We start from the raw sequence: 18,401 nt of genomic DNA, 5'->3' as shown, positions 1-18,401 counted from the left end.
GGAGAAGGTGGAAAGTTTTAAGTTCCCCGGCGTACACATCACGGACATACTGCAATGGTCCACCCACACAGACAGTGTGGTGAAGAAGCAACCTCAGGAGGCTGAAGAAATTTGGCTTGTCACCGAAAACACTCACAAACCTTTACAGATGCACAATCAAGAGCATCCTGTCGGGTAACCAAGGTATTAATTTGAACACGGGGGGAAGATTGAGTGCAGGCCAGGTGAAGCTCAGGCGTGTTGTTGGAAACCAGGTGCGGAGGCTGAGGCTGGAGCGAGAGGTGTGGGGACAGGGTACGCAGGTCCGGAGGGGAATCCAAGGGCGCGTAGATTGGGGAATCCAGGACAGAGTAGCAGGACTGATCAGAAGTCTGACTGGAGACAGGGACCAGAGTCAGATCGCGCAGGTGAAGCTCAGGCGGGTTGTTGGAAACCAGGTGCGGAGGCTGAGGCAGGAGCGAGAGGTGTGGGGACAGGGTAAGCAGGTCCGGAGGGGAATCCAGGACAGAGTAGCAGGACTGATCAGAAGTCTGACTGGAGACAGGGACCAGAGTCAGATCGCGCAGAACTGTAGCGGAGAGGAAAACAGCGTCAGGCAAGGGAAAACAGGCACAACAGGAACATACTAGAACCATGGACTGACTGGGCAGAGATTACGTTCTGGCAGTGTGGAAGTGGCAGGACTGAGTATTTGTACAGGTCTTGATTATGGAACAGGTTGCAGCTGGTGGGGGATCTGCTCTCAACCCTGATTGGCTATTATTTAAACTGTTTTCATCAAAGGGAGGCTGAATGCTCGTTGACTTTCAATGCTATGGGCGGTAACAATGTCCATACTCTTTATGACCAGATTGCATCAAATAGATGGCCTACACATACAGAGACAGATGGGCACTGTTTCGCTCGCTTAGATGCTTTTTCCGGCGAGATACATCCAGCCTCTTGCGAATTGAAGGAACATGATGAAAACACAGATAGACAAAATATCAATTGTTTTTTGGGGAAACCTGGCTTCCCTTGGCATGCATGAGTGCACGCCACTGTCTATCAGGCCTTTTGTAGAGAAATCAATGAAATATCCCTCCTTCCATCGCATTCCCTTTAGGCTAAACTCAGTAGGGGCTGATTCTAAGGACAGCAGAATTAATGAATGCATGTACGTGTCAGGTCCCAGGAATACAAAATGTTTAAGGCCATTGAAAAGAACATCCTGGAAAATTGGCTTTTAAGAAAAAATACAAAAACCAAACTGTTTCCTCAAATCAACTCGAGAATTAATATTTTATTTGTTCTGTCTGTTATCTCGCTATGGAATATAACTGTTGATATTAAACTTTATATTAGCATCTTGCTGGTGGACAACCTGACAGATTTGTTTTTAAAAACTTGCTTTGATAATATATTTTGGTTAAAGAACAAATTGTACTTGACAAAACTCTTTGACAACTGGTGCTCCTATGAATCTACCACCGCAGGCAAAAGTGAAGATGTGTTCTGCAGATCTGAATGGATGAATCTATTACTGGAGATGAACATGGTTGGTTTGTGGAGAAAAACAAAAGGGTTAGGCTCAATAGAGCCTGTTCCAATGTACACATGATCCTGAGGTAGCCTGCTCAGACCTATGACACTCATTAGCCTTACTATTACATTTACCTCTGTCTGGAGATCAGACACAAGGTTTCAGAGAGACCCATGTCGCTGCTTTGTCCCTGACTACTCACATATAAACTGAAATTGCCTGCCGAGTATAAACCATTGAAATATTGATCGGCTGATTTGGTTGAGACAATCTTGTGCAGCAGTTCTGTGGAAAGTGGTCAATGTATTTCTTGTACTAAAATACTTGAATCTATCTATAATCTATAAACTCATTATAAGTACATTTGCTTTTTGTTTGGTTTAGGTATGTCCTCTTGTGAAATGCTTACTTACAAGCACTTAACCAACAATACAGTTCAAGAAATAGAGTTAAGAAAATAATTTACTAAATAAAGAAGTAAAGAATAAAATAAAAAGAAACACAATAAAATAACAATACCGAGGCTATATACAGATGTACCGGTACCGAGTCAATGTGCAGGGGTACAGGTTAGTTTACAGTACTGTAGCATATTACATTTAAAGGGCCATTTTGAAATGTTATTTGATTTTTTTGGGCTATTGGATGAATTGGTTGTTACAACAAAGGAATTGAGAAGATATCATGATGTTGTGTTTTGCTGATTAAACCAATGTTCTCATGGTATTTCACAGTAAACATATATGTTGGATCAATGGCTGTGGGGTGAAAGATGTCTCCAAACTAAATGAATGCACAATTAAAGGTTTTGAATATAAGACTTGCTGCATTACAAGTGTTATATGATTCAATACCTTTACACCTCAGCACAATAGTTATTTGAATTATTTATTTCCTTTAACACTATAAAACACAGCAAGCTACTAGAAAAGTGGTTTACTAGGTTTACGGTATAGCACATTTTCAAACAAAAAACAGCATTGTTCTTTTTTCCAGAATGGAAGTGTTATAAATTGCACCATAGATCAGTCCTGCTTTTGGCCTCAGAGCAATATTGCCCTTAGAGAATAAGACTAATTGGAAGAGGAAGTTGGTGGAAGTCTTCCTCCTCATCAAGTATGAGGATACAGCGCCCCCTCTAAACCCTCATCAACATGTGGCCATAACCTCAAATCACTCAACCACCTCCTAATTCACATATTTTACTGTACTTGACTGAACCAACAGTATATACGGCTATTAGTTACAGAATCCATCAATACGGTAGATGTATGGTAGTACTAATTGTACACTACCAGGAAGGATATCAGCGGTCCATTTTACTGGCATGATAAGTGGAATTATCAGAAGAAAAGTCACAAGTACGCAACTCTGTAATAAAACAAAAAAACAAGGGGAACAAACAAAATCGTCTTGGACAAATGATTGAATTAGCCAATGAGATAGAGATGGGAAGAGACAAAAATAAGAGCGAAAAGGCTAGGCCTTTATTTCTTATTTTGTTACCCAGGAATGTAATCAGATTAGTGAACTTCTTATGGGTCAAATGACGCTGAGAAAGTAGTTTTGTAACCGGACTGTCAAAAAATAAAATAAAGCTCTGCTTGTGTAGCAATGTGTCCTTCTGACGGTTACAACCTCCAAGATGGAAGTGTGAAACATTGTTATGGTATTAAACACACTGTTCCTCTGTCCGGATCAAACTCTGACACATCATCTGCTCCTTTGGTCTTCTTCATTAGGTTACACTGCTAATACAGATCAATTTCGAGATAACCTAGTCAAGTTCTGTGTGGTACTTCAATATTGTGTGTTGTTGAGAGAGAAAGCGTGACCGCATGTGTGTTTTGTGCATGCTTGTTGTATGTGCGTGCCTGTGTACTGTATTGTGTGTATGATGTGCGCGTAATTAGGCGTGTAATTGTGATTCATCTTAATGAACGTCATTGTTTACTGCCCGTCTCTACGTGATGGCCACTCAGGAAGTGACCTTAGTTCGAGCCCCATAGCCGCTGACTCAGGGTTTCTGTGATGCTTACTGCTGAACCAAGATAAAAGCGAAAAGTGAAGGGAATGACAAGAGCAGATCAGGGAGATATCTACTGGGTCTGCTCCAGGGCTTTGTCCCTTTAACCCTCTCTTCTGCAGAGTCATCCTCAACACAATGACATAACCACATCATTAAGTCCACACTGCCTTTATCTCGACCTCACCGTTTTTCAAAGAGTTGAAAAAGACACGGGTGCATCAGAGTTCTCCCTCACTAACTTTTAATTAAATAAATGGGATGCATCAGTGGCTTCGCTAAAAGAGGTTCTCGGTCTCAGTAGTCTCACTGCAATCGAAGAATGAGTACACCTGACTCATGCTCACACAGCCTGTGCAGTGTGCAACCACTGCAGTGCTCCCTAAACATCCCCCTTCTAGACCATGTTTCCCCTGTGAAGAGAGCTTCTCGTCTCACAGTCTGACAAAGAGCAATGGTCAAGAGCAATCATTCCGTTCAATGTTTCTGGTTAATGGTCACAATAGGTTGTCCAGAGAATAGAAGTCCCCTCTTTTCCTGCAACAAAATTGAGTGGCTCAAGAGATCAAGGATAATAGTCTTTCGCACCAGACTCATAGGCTCTCTTTTCTCAGCTGCACAGCTGTTGACAGCAACTACCTCGACACCAACACAAACATGACCCCCCGTTTGGTGCCCTTGCTATTCAGTGCCCCCCAAGAACCTGTAGACCAGGGGTAGGTAACTAGATTCAGCTGCTAGATGATTTTTGTCTAAGTGGATGGTCGGGGGGGCCGTAACATAATATAATAATTTGTACACTGCAAATTGAGACATGATCACGTCTCTTTTATTATTCGTGAGAATACTTAGCAACAGATTATTTTCTTTTAACCAAAAACTGCTTCGGACTGTAGGGTCGCTAACCCTAAAATAATTGCTTGGCATACAATGGCCTATACAATTTCAATGTGCATAATAGAGGGAGGAAGTTCACATGGCAGCCCCAATGTGAAATGACATACAGTGGTGGGCAGCAGACATTTACGCAGCATCATGCTGCACACAGAGTGTTCTACACAGAACCATTCTGTAAACAGTGTGTTCTACGCAGTTCTACACAGCATCATTCTGGATGCAGTGTGTTCTACACAGCACCATTCTGTACACAGTAGCTGTGTTTGAATACCCATACTAACATACTGTATAGTACATGCTACATACTATTAGTTCATTTTAGTATAATGTAAACAAACGGTCTCCTTTCAGTTGAGAGTACTAGCGCTTTGCCTGTCTACCGGAAGTTGATGCTGTTGCTATGCAACTTCTTGCTAGCTTGTTAGCATAGCTAACAAGTTACTAGCTTGACATCTTACAACTTCATTAACAATGTCTATTGAGAACGCACATGGACTATACCACCTTGCTAAGCCAAGAATGACTTGAATAATCAAGTCAATAAACATTGGGTAGTTAGTTAGATAGCATATAGTTAATATACTGGCGAGTTCAATATATTAATAGCCAACCAACGTTAGGACGGTAGCTAGCTAACATACCGGCGGTACATACAAGCAACTGCTGTAATGATATGCTATGCGGTGCATAAGGCTAGCGAAGCTAACAAATTGTCAGACAGCATAACATGTAACTTAATTCATTTGAAAAGTCAATACTTTATTACATTGCTTAACTTTTTTTAAACATTTGTCATAATTAGTTGAAGGAATGAATTAGTATCTGCTCTCGTTGGACTTCATATTTTCCATAATTTATTCCAAATCTGAAAATGTTGTTATGCCACGCTCATTTTCTGAAGAATTTCATTATAGGCCCCAAAAGCACGGATGTATTGTCCACTGCTTGTATACTTAGTATTTGGGCAAATGTGGTAGGACATAAGGCAACTTTTGGCATACTAACTATATCCATACTATGACTAATAATCATAGTACATACTCAATTTACATTACAAATAGTATGGTTAGTGGGTTAGCATGAGTATTCGAACACAACTAGTGTGTTCTACACAGCACCATGCTGTACAGTGTCATGGTTCCACCTGTCACCAGAAACTATGAGACATGAGATGAATAAGGCACTAGAGGGACATTTACTGTTTGCAACTGATTGTTACGCTCTCAATTCCAGTGCAGTTAGACATAAACTTTCATGACTCATCTGAAACCCCCTCTTAAATTCTTTCTCAGAACAGGGACCTGGTCCTACTGCTTTTCAGTGACTAGGAAAACAGCTGTTCCGTAACAACAGATCTATTCATAGCTAATATACTGAGTCGCTCAGTCTTAATTTGGAATGTGGAACAGCATGCGTACCGAAGGTACGCTGGGCCTCAGTGTACATCGACAGCACCTCCGTGTAGCGCTAGAGCATTCAGCAAGGCAAGCAACCCATGTAAAAAAAAACTTCTCTAGGTCTGCTCTCTTATTTAAATCATCAAATGGAACGTCTGGACATACCGGAAAAAGTAGATCAGCCACATTAGACAATGGCCATGAACAGTGTCTCAACTATCTGTGGGATATGTCACACACACACTATCTTCAGAGAAGATCACTCAGATGAAAAGCACAAGCCAAACATTTATACCTGACATTTCTTTATATCCTATTCCCACTCCTCCGTGTGTGATCAAATTACAACTCTGCCGTCAAGTGGGAGATAGATTTTGTTCCTGGATAAGTGTCGAAACAAACTGCAGGTTAAAGATATATAAACCACAGAGTTATCATGGGAAATCATCCCTTCACAACGACACTATGAAAGACAGTTATTATGGCGTTGCCAAGTTATACTTGTAGGGATGGAGATAAATGTAGTAAATCAGCCATTCCAAGATCCCTCTAATACACGTTGTTTCACAGTAATGTTGATTTCTGAAGCGTTGGCCTGTTGCCGTAGATATAAAAGACAGTCTCACTACTCCCCCTGGTGGGTGAATGCTGAAATCCCTGGCAAGGTTTGTGGGCGATGGTAGAGAAGTGCTGTGGGATTCGAGGTTGATTGGCACACACAGTCTGTTTAAAGCCATCTGTTATACATTCAGTTAAAAAAGGGAAGCGGTGCCAGAATATGAGACAAAACTGATTGTCTGTCTTGTTTCGATGAACACAACGACAATGCGGTCTACACTTCATACCCTTCTCACAGTCTCTCTGTTGGCATGTAAGTCCTGCCTGTCTTAATCTCTGTAAACCATTAGCCTCAGTCAGGTAAAATGAATCAATCCAAAAAAACTTGAAGGAAATGTCTAACGCACTCTTCTGTTTGTCCGAGACTGGCGCACTATTGAGGTCCCACTAACGTGTCCGCGATGGTGTTTCTGTTGCCTGCAGTGTGTGATGGCGTCACGGAGACAGTGGTTGGTGTTGCAGGTAGGACGGCATCTCTGACCTGCAGGTATGACACTGCTACCCTGGGTCTGACAGAGGTGTGCTGGGGGAGAGGAGCACAGCCGTCTCTCTTCGGCTGTGAGAACACAGTCATTGCTACTAATGGAGTAGAGGTAACCTACAGGAGGTCCTACAGACACAGGTTACCAGGGAAGCTTCAGAGTGGAGATGTCTCTCTCATTATCTACAACGTCGGAGAGGGAGACTCTGGGTTCTACCACTGCCGTGTGGCGCTATCAGGACTGTTCAACGACCTGACGCACACTGTTCATTTAATTGTTCGACAAGGTGAGAATATACAACTGTTATCATGAATACAAAAGGTTAAGGCTGGGAATTGTCAGGGACCTCACAATGATACAGTACATGGCCAGGGGTATGTGGACAACTGTTCGTCGAACATCTCATTCCTAAACCATGGGCATTAATATGGAGCTGGTCCGCACTTTGCTGCTATAACAGCCTCTACTCTTCTTGGGAAGGCTTTCCACTAGATGTTGGAACATTGCTGCGGGGACTTGCTTCCATTCAGCCATAAGAGCATTAGTGAGGTTGGGCACAGATGTTGGGCAATTAGGCCTGGCTCAGAGTTGGCGTTTCAATTCATCCCAAAGGTATTCGATGGGGTTGAGGTCAGGGCTCTGTGCAGGTCAGTCAAGTTCTTCCACAATTTGACAAACCATTTCTGTATGGACCTCTCTTTGTGCACGGGGGCATTGTCATGCTGAAACAAGAAACGGCCTTCCCCAAACTGTTGCCTCAAAGGTGGAAGCACCGAATTGTCTAAAATGTCATTGTATACTGTAGCATTCAGATTTCCCTTCACTGGAACTAAGGAGCCTAACAGAAACCATAAAAAATAGCCCCAGACCACTATTCCTCCTCCACCAAACTTTACAGTTGGCACTATGCATTCAGGCAGGTAGCGTTCTCCTGGCATCCACCAAACCCAGATCGTCCGTCGGGATGCCAGATGGTGAAGCGTGACTTATCACTCCAGAGAACACATTTCCACTGCTCCAAAGTCCAATGGAATCAAGCTTTACACCACTCCAGCCGCCGCTTGACATTGCGCATGGTGATCTTAGGCTTGTGTGTGGCTGCTCGGCCATGGAAACCCAATTCATGAAGCTACGGGCCATTCTATTGCCAATGTTTGTCCATGGAGATTGCATGGTTGTGTGCTCGATTTTATACCCCTGTCAGCAATGAGTGTGGCTGAAGTAGCCGAATCCACTCATTTGAAGGGGTGTCCACATACTTTTGACCCTGTAGTGTATTTAGGTGCCAATATGATATGAATTCAGATTCTCACGATTCTATATGTATAATGATTCGTTACTGTGATTTTATTGAGATTTGATGTTCTAAACATATTGCTCAACACAGAGTGCATTTGGAAAGTATTCAGACCTCTTGATTTTTTCCACATTTTGTTACGTTACAGCCTTATTCTAAAATGGATTAAATAGTTTTTCCCCCTCATTAATCTACACACAATACCCCATAATGACAAAGCAAAAACAGGTTTTTAGAAATGTTTGCAAATGTATTAAAAATAAAAAAGTATTCAGACCCTTTACTCAGTACTTTGTTGAAGCACCGTTGGCAGCGCTTACAGCCTCGATTCTTCTTGGATATGACGCTACAAGCTTGGCACACCTGTATTTGGTGAGTTGCTCCCATTTTTCTCTGCAGATCTTCTCAAGCTCTGTCAGGTTGGATGGGGAGCGTCGCTGCAGAACTATTATCAGGTCTCTCCAGAGATGTTCGATCAGGTTCAAGTCCGGGCTCGGGCTGGGCCACTCAAGGACATTCAGAGACTTGTACCGAAGCCACTCCTGCTTTGTCCTGGCTGTGTGCTTAGGGTCGTTGTCCTGTTGGAAGGGGAACCGTCGCCTCAGTCTGACGTCCAGAGCGCTCTGTAGCAGGTTTTCATCAAGGATCTCTCTGTGCTTGGTCTGTTAATCTTTCCCTCGATCCTGACTAGTCTCCCAGTTCCTGCCACTGAAAAACATCCCCATAGCATGATGCTGCCACCACGATGCTTCACCGTAGGCATGGTGCAAGGTTTCCTCCAGATGTGAAGATTGGTATTCAGGACAAAGAGTTCAATCTTGGTTTCATCAGACCAGAGAATCTTGCAAGTTCTTTGAAGAGTATTGGTGGTTCCAAACGTCTTCCATTTAAGGCTGTGTAAGAGCTATTTGACCAAGAAGGAGAGTGATGGAGTGCTGCATCAGATGACCTGGCCGCCACAATCATTATATTTAAAAAAAATAAAATATTTCACCTTTAATTAACCAGGTATGCCAGTTGAGAACAAGTTCTCATTTACAACTGCGACCTGGCCAAGATAAAGCAAAGCAGTGCGACAAAAACAACAACACATAGTTACACATAAACAAATATACAGTCAATAACGCAATAGAAAAATCTATGTACAGTGTGTGCAAATGTAGAAGAGTAGTGTGGTAAGACAATAAATAGGCCATAGAGGCGAAATAATTACAATTTAGCATTAACACTGGAGTGATAGATGTGCAGATGATGATGTGCAAGTAGAGATACTGGGGTGCAAAAGAGCAAGAAGATAAATAAGAGTATGGGGATGAGGTAGTTTGGTGTGCTATTTACAGATGGGCTGTGTACAGGTACAGTGATCGGTAAGCTGCTCTGACAGCTGATGCTTCAAGTTAGAGAAGGAGATGTAAGACTCCAGCTTCAGTGATTTTTGCAATTCGTTCCAGTCATTGGCAGTAGAGAACTGGAAGGAAAGGCGGCCAAAGTAAATGTTGGCTTTGGGGATGACCAGTGAAATATACCTGCTGGAGCTTGTGCCAGTGAGCTAAGATAAGGCGGGGCTTTACCTAGAAAAAAATGTATAGATGACCTGGAGCCAGTGGGTTTGGCAACTAATATGTAGTGAGGGCCAGCCAACGACAGCATACAGCTTGCAGTGGTGGGTAGTATATGGGGCTTTGGTGACAAAATGGATGGCACTGTGATAGACTACACCCAGTTTGCTTAGTAAAGTGTTGGAGGCTATTTTGTAAATGACATCGCCGAAATCAAGGATCGGTAGGATAGTCAGTTTTACGAGGGTATGTTTAACAGCTTGAGGGACGGAGGCTTTGTTGCAAAATAGGAAGCCGAGTCTAGATCTAATTTTGGATTGGAGATGCTTAATGTGAGTCTGGAAGGAGAGTTGACAATCTAACCAGACACCTAGGTATTTGTAGTTGTCCACATATTCTAAGTCAGAACCGTCCAGAGTAATGATGCTAGTCGGGCGGGTGGGTGCGGGCAACAATCGGTTGAAGAGCATGCATTTAAAAAAAAGAAAATTGGTGAATATATATAACCATATACATACACACATGCATACATATACACATATATACATACACATACCTATATAGACATACCTACTTTTTTTTAGAACATACCTTTATTATTCCCCACAAACCCTACCACCCCTCCCCCAATTGGAGTAAACTAATAAACAATAAGACATAGGCTTCTACCTTCAGTTTATACATATTATACACATTTTACAGACACAATTTATTTTATAATAGTTATATTACCAAAATAAATGATCTAATGACTCTGCCTCCTCACAGCAGAATCTGCAGAGCTTGGAAGATTGTATCCCCCATACAGTGCCTTGCGAAAGTATTCGGCCCCCTTGAACTTTGCGACCTTTTGCCACATTTCAGGCTTCAAACATAAAGATATAAAACTGTATTTTTTTGTGAAGAATCAACAACAAGTGGGACACAATCATGAAGTGTAACGACATTTATTGGATATTTCAAACTTTTTTAACAAATCAAAAACTGAAAAATTGGGCGTGCAAAATTATTCAGCCCCTTTACTTTCAGTGCAGCAAACTCTCTCCAGAAGTTCAGTGAGGATCTCTGAATGATCCAATGTTGACCTAAATGACTAATGATGATAAATACAATCCACCTGTGTGTAATCAAGTCTCCGTATAAATGCACCTGCACTGTGATAGTCTCAGTGGTCCGTTAAAAGCGCAGAGAGCATTATGAAGAACAAGGAACACACCAGGCAGGTCCGAGATACTGTTGTGAAGAAGTTTAAAGCCGGATTTGGATACAAAAAGATTTCCCAAGCTTTAAACATCCCAAGGAGCACTGTGCAAGCGATAATATTGAAATGGAAGGAGTATCAGACCAAGACCTGGCCGTCCCTCTAAACTTTCAGCTCATACAAGGAGAAGACTGATCAGAGATGCAGCCAAGAGGCCCATGATCACTCTGGTTGAACTGCAGAGATCTACAGCTGAGGTGGGAGACTCTGTCCATAGGACAACAATCAGTCGTATATTGCACAAATCTGGCCTTTATGGAAGAGTGGCAAGAAGAAAGCCATTTCTTAAAGGTATCCATAAAAAGTGTTGTTTAAAGTTTGCCACAAGCCACCTGGGAGACACACCAAACATGTGGAAGAAGGTGCTCTGGTCAGATGAAACCAAAATTGAACTTTCTGGCAACAATGCAAAACGTTATGTTTGGCGTAAACGCAACACAGCTCATCACCCTGAACACACCATCCCCACTGTCAAACATGGTGGTGGCAGCATCATGGTTTGGGCCTGCTTTTCTTCAGCAGGGACAGGGAAGATGGTTAAAATTGATGGGAAGATGGATGGAGCCAAATACAGGACCATTCTGGAAGAAAACCTGATGGAGTCTACAAAAGACCTGAGACTGGGACGGAGATTTGTCTTCCAACAAGACAATGATCCAAAATATAAAGCAAAATCTACAATGGAATGGTTCAAAAATAAACATATCCAGGTGTTAGAATGGCCAAGTCAAAGTCCAGACCTGAATCCAATCGAGAATCTGTGGAAAGAACTGAAAACTGCTGTTCACAAATGCTCTCCATCCAACCTCACTGAGCTCGAGCTGTTTTGCAAGGAGGAATGGGAAAAAATGTCAGTCTCTCGATGTGCAAAACTGATAGAGACATACCCCAAGCGACTTACAGCTGTAATCGCAGCAAAAGGTGGCGCTACAAAGTATTAACTTAAGGGGGCTGAATAATTTTGCACGCCCAATTTTTCAGTTTTTGATTTGTTAAAAAAGTTTGAAATATCCAATAAATGTCGTTCCACTTCATGATTGTGTCCCACTTGTTGTTGATTCTTCACAAAAAAATACAGTTTTATATCTTTATGTTTGAAGCCTGAAATGTGGCAAAAGGTCGCAAAGTTCAAGGGGGCCGAATACTTTCGCAAGGCACTGTAGATATATATATATATATATATTGATGGCTATATATAATACAAATCGAGGTAAGGGTGTTGGAAATAGATTTGGCAGTTGATCTACTGCTGTTCTGTAAATGGCAATGTGTGCTCTTTTCGAAGGATGGATCCCAGTCTCTTCAGGGCTATGGGATACGGGGGGTCGGGGGTGGTCTGCCGGGCATTGGGATGACAACCCAACTGCCCCAAAGCAACTCGGGATGAGGAGGGCTTTTAGAGGGTGGAATAGTTGGGACCAATTGAAGGTTTACTTAGTAGCAATGCAAATATCATGGTACAGCTATATAGACGCTCAATCATCATGTTACTTTTTAATGGTACATTTACAAACATATATTTGATAAATATAATTGAAAGTTGTGTATCATTATGGTAAGTGGTGAAATAAGTATAGCCAGTTATAATTTTACATTACCATGTCGTTTACCAATTAAATGGTCTGACGGAGATGTGGACAAACTCGGTATTCGAATCCCAAAAGAAAGAAACGATCTCACTCCAATAATATTTATATAATGTTAGCAAAACTAGATAAGATCTTGCTACCATCTATTTGTGGAAAAATCACCCTGATTAACTATTTAGTCATATCATAGTTTACCTATTTGCTTATGGTTTTGCCTACACCTAATGACCTGCTTTTTAAATTATATGAACAAAAAATATTCTATTTTATTTGGAATGGCAAGATAGACAAAATTAAAAGGGCCTGTTTATATAACGAATATGAATTCGGAGGGCAGAAATGATTAAATATTAAAGCATTAGTCCTCTCACTAAAGGCATCAGTCATACAAAAGTTATACTTAAATCCAAACTGGTTCTCTAGTAAATTGGTAAGAATGTCTCATCCTATGTTCAAGAAGGGCCTTTTTCACATTATTCAGATTGCACCTGGGAAAGTTCCTTACTTTTTCCCCTTCTACTTGCTTCTTCCATTTTGTCAGCCCTGTATTAATGTCGGCCCTGTATTAAAGAACATAAATGGTTAAAGACAAGTATGATAAATAAAAATATATACCAATTTCATTTAAAGGACCAAAAAACTGACAGCTGTGCCATATAAATTGCAGAATAGTTGGGAAGAGATTTTCGATGTACCCATTCCATGGCACATGGTTTATGAATTGATACGCAAAACAACGCCGGATTCAAAACTTCTAATTTTTCAATTTCAATAATTATACAAAATTCTTGCAGCCAATAGAGTGTTGTATATACTGTATATATATATATATATATATATATATATATATATATATATAAGAATCCAGTTTCTAATTTTACACAATTAGCTATTAATATTTGTAGTAATGTAGGCAATTTATGAAAAGGATTTTACCTCACCAGTCTCGCCATTATCAAAATGACATTATTACAAGCAATTATTATATTAGCAAACAATTGTTGTTAATCATCCTCTATTGTCCCTAACATACCTTACTCATTCGCAACAGTTGTGGGATACACACATACACCCACACACACACTCATACACACTCAACCCTTTCCCCCCACACAACCATAGGCTCACATTCTCAACAGTTGCACCATCCCAGAGCCCAACTCAAGAAAGGTCTTGATTTACAAATGCATTTACAGTTGCAGCCGTATGAGAAGATGGAGGTCAAATGTACACCTTTTCCCTGAAACACCCACAAAACGGTCCCCCGTATTGACCATATTCCCAAGCATCTCCATGAAGTCAGACTTTTGATTTTGTGCCTCTAGGGCCACAATAATATACCCCCTCTCTGAATGTCCGAGTGTGACCCCCTCCCCATGGGTTACTGCAGCTAGTGTTGCCAGCACTGCCACTGCCTGGGTGAGGGCACCCCACCGGAATCCCCACCGGCTAGGTACAAGGTCGTCAAGGTTCTCATTAGCAGCTTTGAGAATGTCCTTGTATAGTATGCGCTCCCTTTAGGGGGCTTTGACTTTGCAGAACCAACCCTGCCAAGCAGACTTAGAATCTTGAGGGGGCAGTGCTGCTCTAGGTCTCGACCGCATTTTGGCTGCATACAGACCGCTTACAGCAGGCCCATAAAACAGGTAGGGACTTCTCCTTAGTATCTGGGTCATTCAGGTGGGTGTCCAGTGTATAGGGTTGTGGACCGTTCCATCAATATAGGATCATTAATAAATTAATAAAATATAATTTATTTGAAAGTGAATAAAACAAACTTAGGGAGGAGGCTTCTAATGTTAACATTTATGAAACCAAGGCATTTACGGTTACAGAAGTCAACAAATGAGAGCGCCTGGGGAATGGAAGTGGTGCTGGGGGCTGCAGGGCCTGAGTTAACCTCTACATCACCAGAGGAAGAGAGGAGAAGTAGGATAAGGGTACGGCTAAAGGCTATAAGAACTAGTCGTCTAGTGCGTTCAGAACAGAGAGTAAAAGGAGCAGATTTCTGGGCAAGGAAGAATAGATTCAAGGCATAATGTACAGACAAGGGTATGGTAGGATGTGAGTACAGTGGAGGTAAACCTAGGCATTGAGTGACGAAGAGAGAGGTTTTGACTCTAGAGGCACCAGTTATGCCAGGTGAGGTCACCGCATGTGTGGGGTTGTAACATAAGGGCTATCTAAGGCCTATTGGACAGGGCTAGGGACTGTACAATGAGAAGACAATAATCACAAACCAAAATGGCAATAGACAAGGCATATTGACATTAGGGAGAGGCATGTGTAGACGAGTGATCATAGGGTCCAAAGAGTAGCACGTGGTGAGTCAGGGAGGCAATTCCGTAGTCGCTGCTACACTAGGCGAGCTGGTGACACGGCGATTCAGACAGCTAGCAGGCCGGGGCTAGCAGATGGGCATCTGGCAACGTCGCAACGGAAGAGCCTGTTGAAACCACCTCGGACGGTTATGTCGGCAGACCAGTTGTGATAGATCTGCGGGGCGCCGTGTCGGCAGTAAAGGGTCCAGGCCTTTTGTAACCCAATAATTGGCTGGTGGACCTCTTTGGCTAGCCGGGAGATGGGCCTAGCTCCAGGCTAGCTCCAGGCTAACTGGTGCTTGCTTTGGGGCAGAGATGTTAGCCAGGAGTAGCCACTCGGATAGCAGCTAGCTAGCTGCGATTATACAGTGTAAAGGTTCAGAGCTTGCGGTAGGAATCAAGAGATGTGGTAGAGAAAAAGCAGTCCGATATGCTCTGGGTTGATATCGCGCTGTGCAGACTGGCAGGAATTGATCTGGTTGAGGCTGGCTGATGTCCGAGTTAATGGTGAGGACCGCTAACAGTGGCTAACTGACTACTAGCTAGCAGCTAGTTAGCTGGCTAGCTTCTGATCAGGGTTCCGGTTCTAAAGTATAAAAATAGCAGATCTGTACCACATTGGGTGAGGTGGGTTGCAGGAGAGTATATTCAGTTCGTAGAAGGAAAGTGAGATTAAAGTATATACACATAAGAAATTAAAATATATACGAAGAAAACGATAAACACGTTACAGGACGGGACAAGACAAATACACGTCTGACTGCTACGCCATCTTGGTGTAGATACACACGTCTGACTGCTACACCATCTTGGTGTAGATACACACGTCTGACTGCTATGCCATATCTGTTCCTCTGGTGATGTAGAAGTTAACCCATGCCCTGCAGCCCCCTTCGACCTCAACCCAATTGAGATGGTTTGGGATGAGTTGGACTGCGGAGTGAAGGATAAGCAGCCAACAAGTGCTCAGCATATGTGGGAACTCTTTCAAGATTGTTGGAAAAGCATTCCAGGTGAAGCTGGTTGAGAGAATGCCAAGAGTGTGCAAGCTGTCATCAAGGCAAAGGGTGGCTACTTTGAAGAATCTCAAATATAAAATATATTTAGATTTGTTTATCACTTTTTTGGTTACTACATTATTCCATAGTTTTGATGTCTTCACTATTATTCTGCAATGTAGAAATTAGTCAAAATAAAGAAAAACCCTTGAATGAGTAGGTGTGCCCAAACTTTTGACTGGTACTGTAACAACAATATACCGATGTGTAGCTGTATTGATTTTCCTCCCCATCACAAATAGTGTGGCTTCTGTTTCATTGACGCATAAATCATGAATGATTATTCTGTTGCAATAAGGGCCATCGCAACTACGCAAAATGTGCACTTTTTCCAGAAACAACAAGACTATAAAAACCATAGTTATAATTTTGAAACCGTCTGTAATATCACCTTATTTAATGTGTTTTTAAATAGAAATCAATGTTGTTGTTTTCTACTCCTGTAGCACCTGTCGTACCAACTGTCATCCCAACTGTCGTACCAACTGTCATCCCAACAGTACCAGCCCAACTCCTGCCCATCACAGACACATCTGGGTCCTCTGTTATACCAGATAATAACAGACAAGGTATGTTTTGTCTCTCACTGTCTTTAACGTAACCTCGTGTTTCTCCTTATAGTTTGAGGTTTCCTTCAATGTGTTAGGCTATATGTTTGTATCCCATACAATCTATGCTTTCATTTCTAGCACCTTTTGTCACAACTGCCCCAGCAGTGTTGTGTTTTTAAACAGAAATATATGTTGTTGTTTTATTTTACTCCTTTAGCACCTCTCATCCCAACTGTCACCCCAACTATTGTCCCAACCGCGACAGAAGAACAACCACTGCCCATCACAGAAACATCTGAGTCCCCTTTCACACCAGAGAAGAGCAGAGAAGGTATCTGACATCAACACCAACACTGAATATGTTTGATGAACCTGTATTGCACATAAAGATAGATCAGAAAAAGTAATTGATACTGCAGTTAGTCAAGGTTTGATATGTCGGCATTTTTTTTCTTACTAGGTGAGAAAGGTCCCGATATCCTTTATGACTGCACTACAGGCCCAATAATAGGTCTTGTCAAGGGAATGAAGGTACAGTGCTACTGGATATGAAGCAAATTATATCCAAAATGTCCCTGAGCTACATACAACCACAATATTGTACATAAAAACCTAAATGCCTTATGAGCTATGATGTCTAATCTTATGCAAATACTTCAACATTTCTGTTTCAACTTTGTCTTCAATCACTGTGCCTGAAGCAAAACTATGACTGTAACCCACAGCAGAAAATGGCATCTCCATCTCTGGATAGCTACATAGGACACACTGTCCGAGTGGGAGCAATCGCCTTCATCCCTGGTCTGATCCTAGCAGTTCTTCTTCGTGAGTGGTGGAGCAGTCACAGCAATTACATTTCTTTCATTGATGATAACATGAATGTAATACTTTTCTTGTTCTATCAGGGCATTAGCTTAATCAATGTGTTGCAACGGTCTGTTCTTGATCCTATTGTACCAATTCTTTGTTCAGGGGCTAATCATGTTAGAGAAGAATTGAGCTGCTTAAAACAGTTTGCCTCTCAAAGGGGATGTGAAAGTGGTGACTCCCGTTATTTCTGCATCGTGTGCATTAAAAGTCTGTCTGGCCCCTCCCCCCTGCATCTAGGTCTGAGACGGTCCAGAAATAGCAGAGTCAGAGGAGAACCTGCCAGTTCCCCCAGTGTCAGCAGCAGGAACCCTAGAGCGGAAATACCCCTCAGTCACCATGATACAGATGCCTGGATCTATGATGCTCCTACAGATGTGTAGACTCATCAAAATACATTATCATGTGTACTATTTCACTCAATAATTCATTAAGTATTTAGAGAACTAAAATAATTTAGCGTAGGCACTCAGTTCTTCAGTTTTTCAACACGATGTGACATTGCCAATGTAGGACCACTCATAAGAGGTTACTAACACTGAGTTGCACCCCCCCCCCCCCCCACCTACTATTATACCCTGTTTAAAGGCACTTACATTTTTTGTCTTGCCCATTCACCCTCTGAATGACACACATACATAAGCCATGTTTCAAGGCTTAAAAATGATTTTTCAACCTGTCTCCTCCCCTGCGTATACACTGATTGAAGTGGACAAGTGACATCAATTAGGGATTATTGCTTTCAGCTCGATTCACCTGGTCAGTCTATGTTATGGAAAGAGCAGGAATTGCTTATGTTTTGTGTACTCTAGCTATGTTATCTAGCCATGTTTTTCTTGTGATGAGGTGTAAATGAAAAGATAAATAAATATCACTCAAGAGAAAGTTTGCTCCCTTGAGTCTTGATTCTGCACTACATAACATTAAATGCAACCGTCAACAGAACTGACATGAAC

General features: G+C 41.9%; 1 protein-coding gene across 2 annotated transcripts; it reads left to right on the top strand.

The window, feature by feature from the left end:
- Nucleotides 1-3,252: 3,252 nt before the first annotated feature.
- On the top strand, nt 3,253-18,330 carry havcr2 (hepatitis A virus cellular receptor 2). 2 transcript variants are annotated; one of them, XM_036937845.1, is made up of 7 exons: nt 3,253-6,713; nt 6,884-7,228; nt 16,474-16,596; nt 16,796-16,909; nt 17,039-17,109; nt 17,307-17,403; nt 17,686-18,330. In XM_036937845.1, the coding sequence occupies exons 1-7, from the start codon at nt 6,653-6,655 to the stop codon at nt 17,826-17,828; spliced, it is 954 nt and encodes a 317-aa protein (XP_036793740.1). In that variant the 5' UTR covers nt 3,253-6,652; the 3' UTR covers nt 17,829-18,330. The 2 variants fall into 2 exon arrangements, with proteins under 2 accessions (XP_036793740.1, XP_036793739.1); XM_036937844.1 differs by having other exon boundaries at nt 17,304-17,403.
- The last annotated feature ends 71 nt before the right edge of the window (nt 18,331-18,401 follow it).

Source organism: Oncorhynchus mykiss, chromosome 12 (genome assembly GCF_013265735.2).
Source record: "Oncorhynchus mykiss isolate Arlee chromosome 12, USDA_OmykA_1.1, whole genome shotgun sequence".
NCBI lineage: Eukaryota > Metazoa > Chordata > Actinopteri > Salmoniformes > Salmonidae > Oncorhynchus > Oncorhynchus mykiss.
The sequence above is the reverse complement of the archived record's forward strand: the minus strand, read 5'-3'. Positions and strand labels throughout refer to the sequence as shown.

What these genes read in the sequence shown, in the direction of transcription:
- havcr2 (XM_036937844.1), top strand. Translation starts at nt 6,653, where the DNA reads ATGAACACAACGACAATGCGGTCTACACTTCATACCCTTCTCACAGTC. An exon ending in TCATTTAATTGTTCGACAAG is followed by an intron (nt 7,229 to 16,473) that starts GTGAGAATATAC and finishes CTACTCCTGTAG; the next exon opens with CACCTGTCGTACCAACTGTC. An exon ending in GATCCTAGCAGTTCTTCTTC is followed by an intron (nt 17,404 to 17,685) that starts GTGAGTGGTGGA and finishes CCCTGCATCTAG; the next exon opens with GTCTGAGACGGTCCAGAAAT.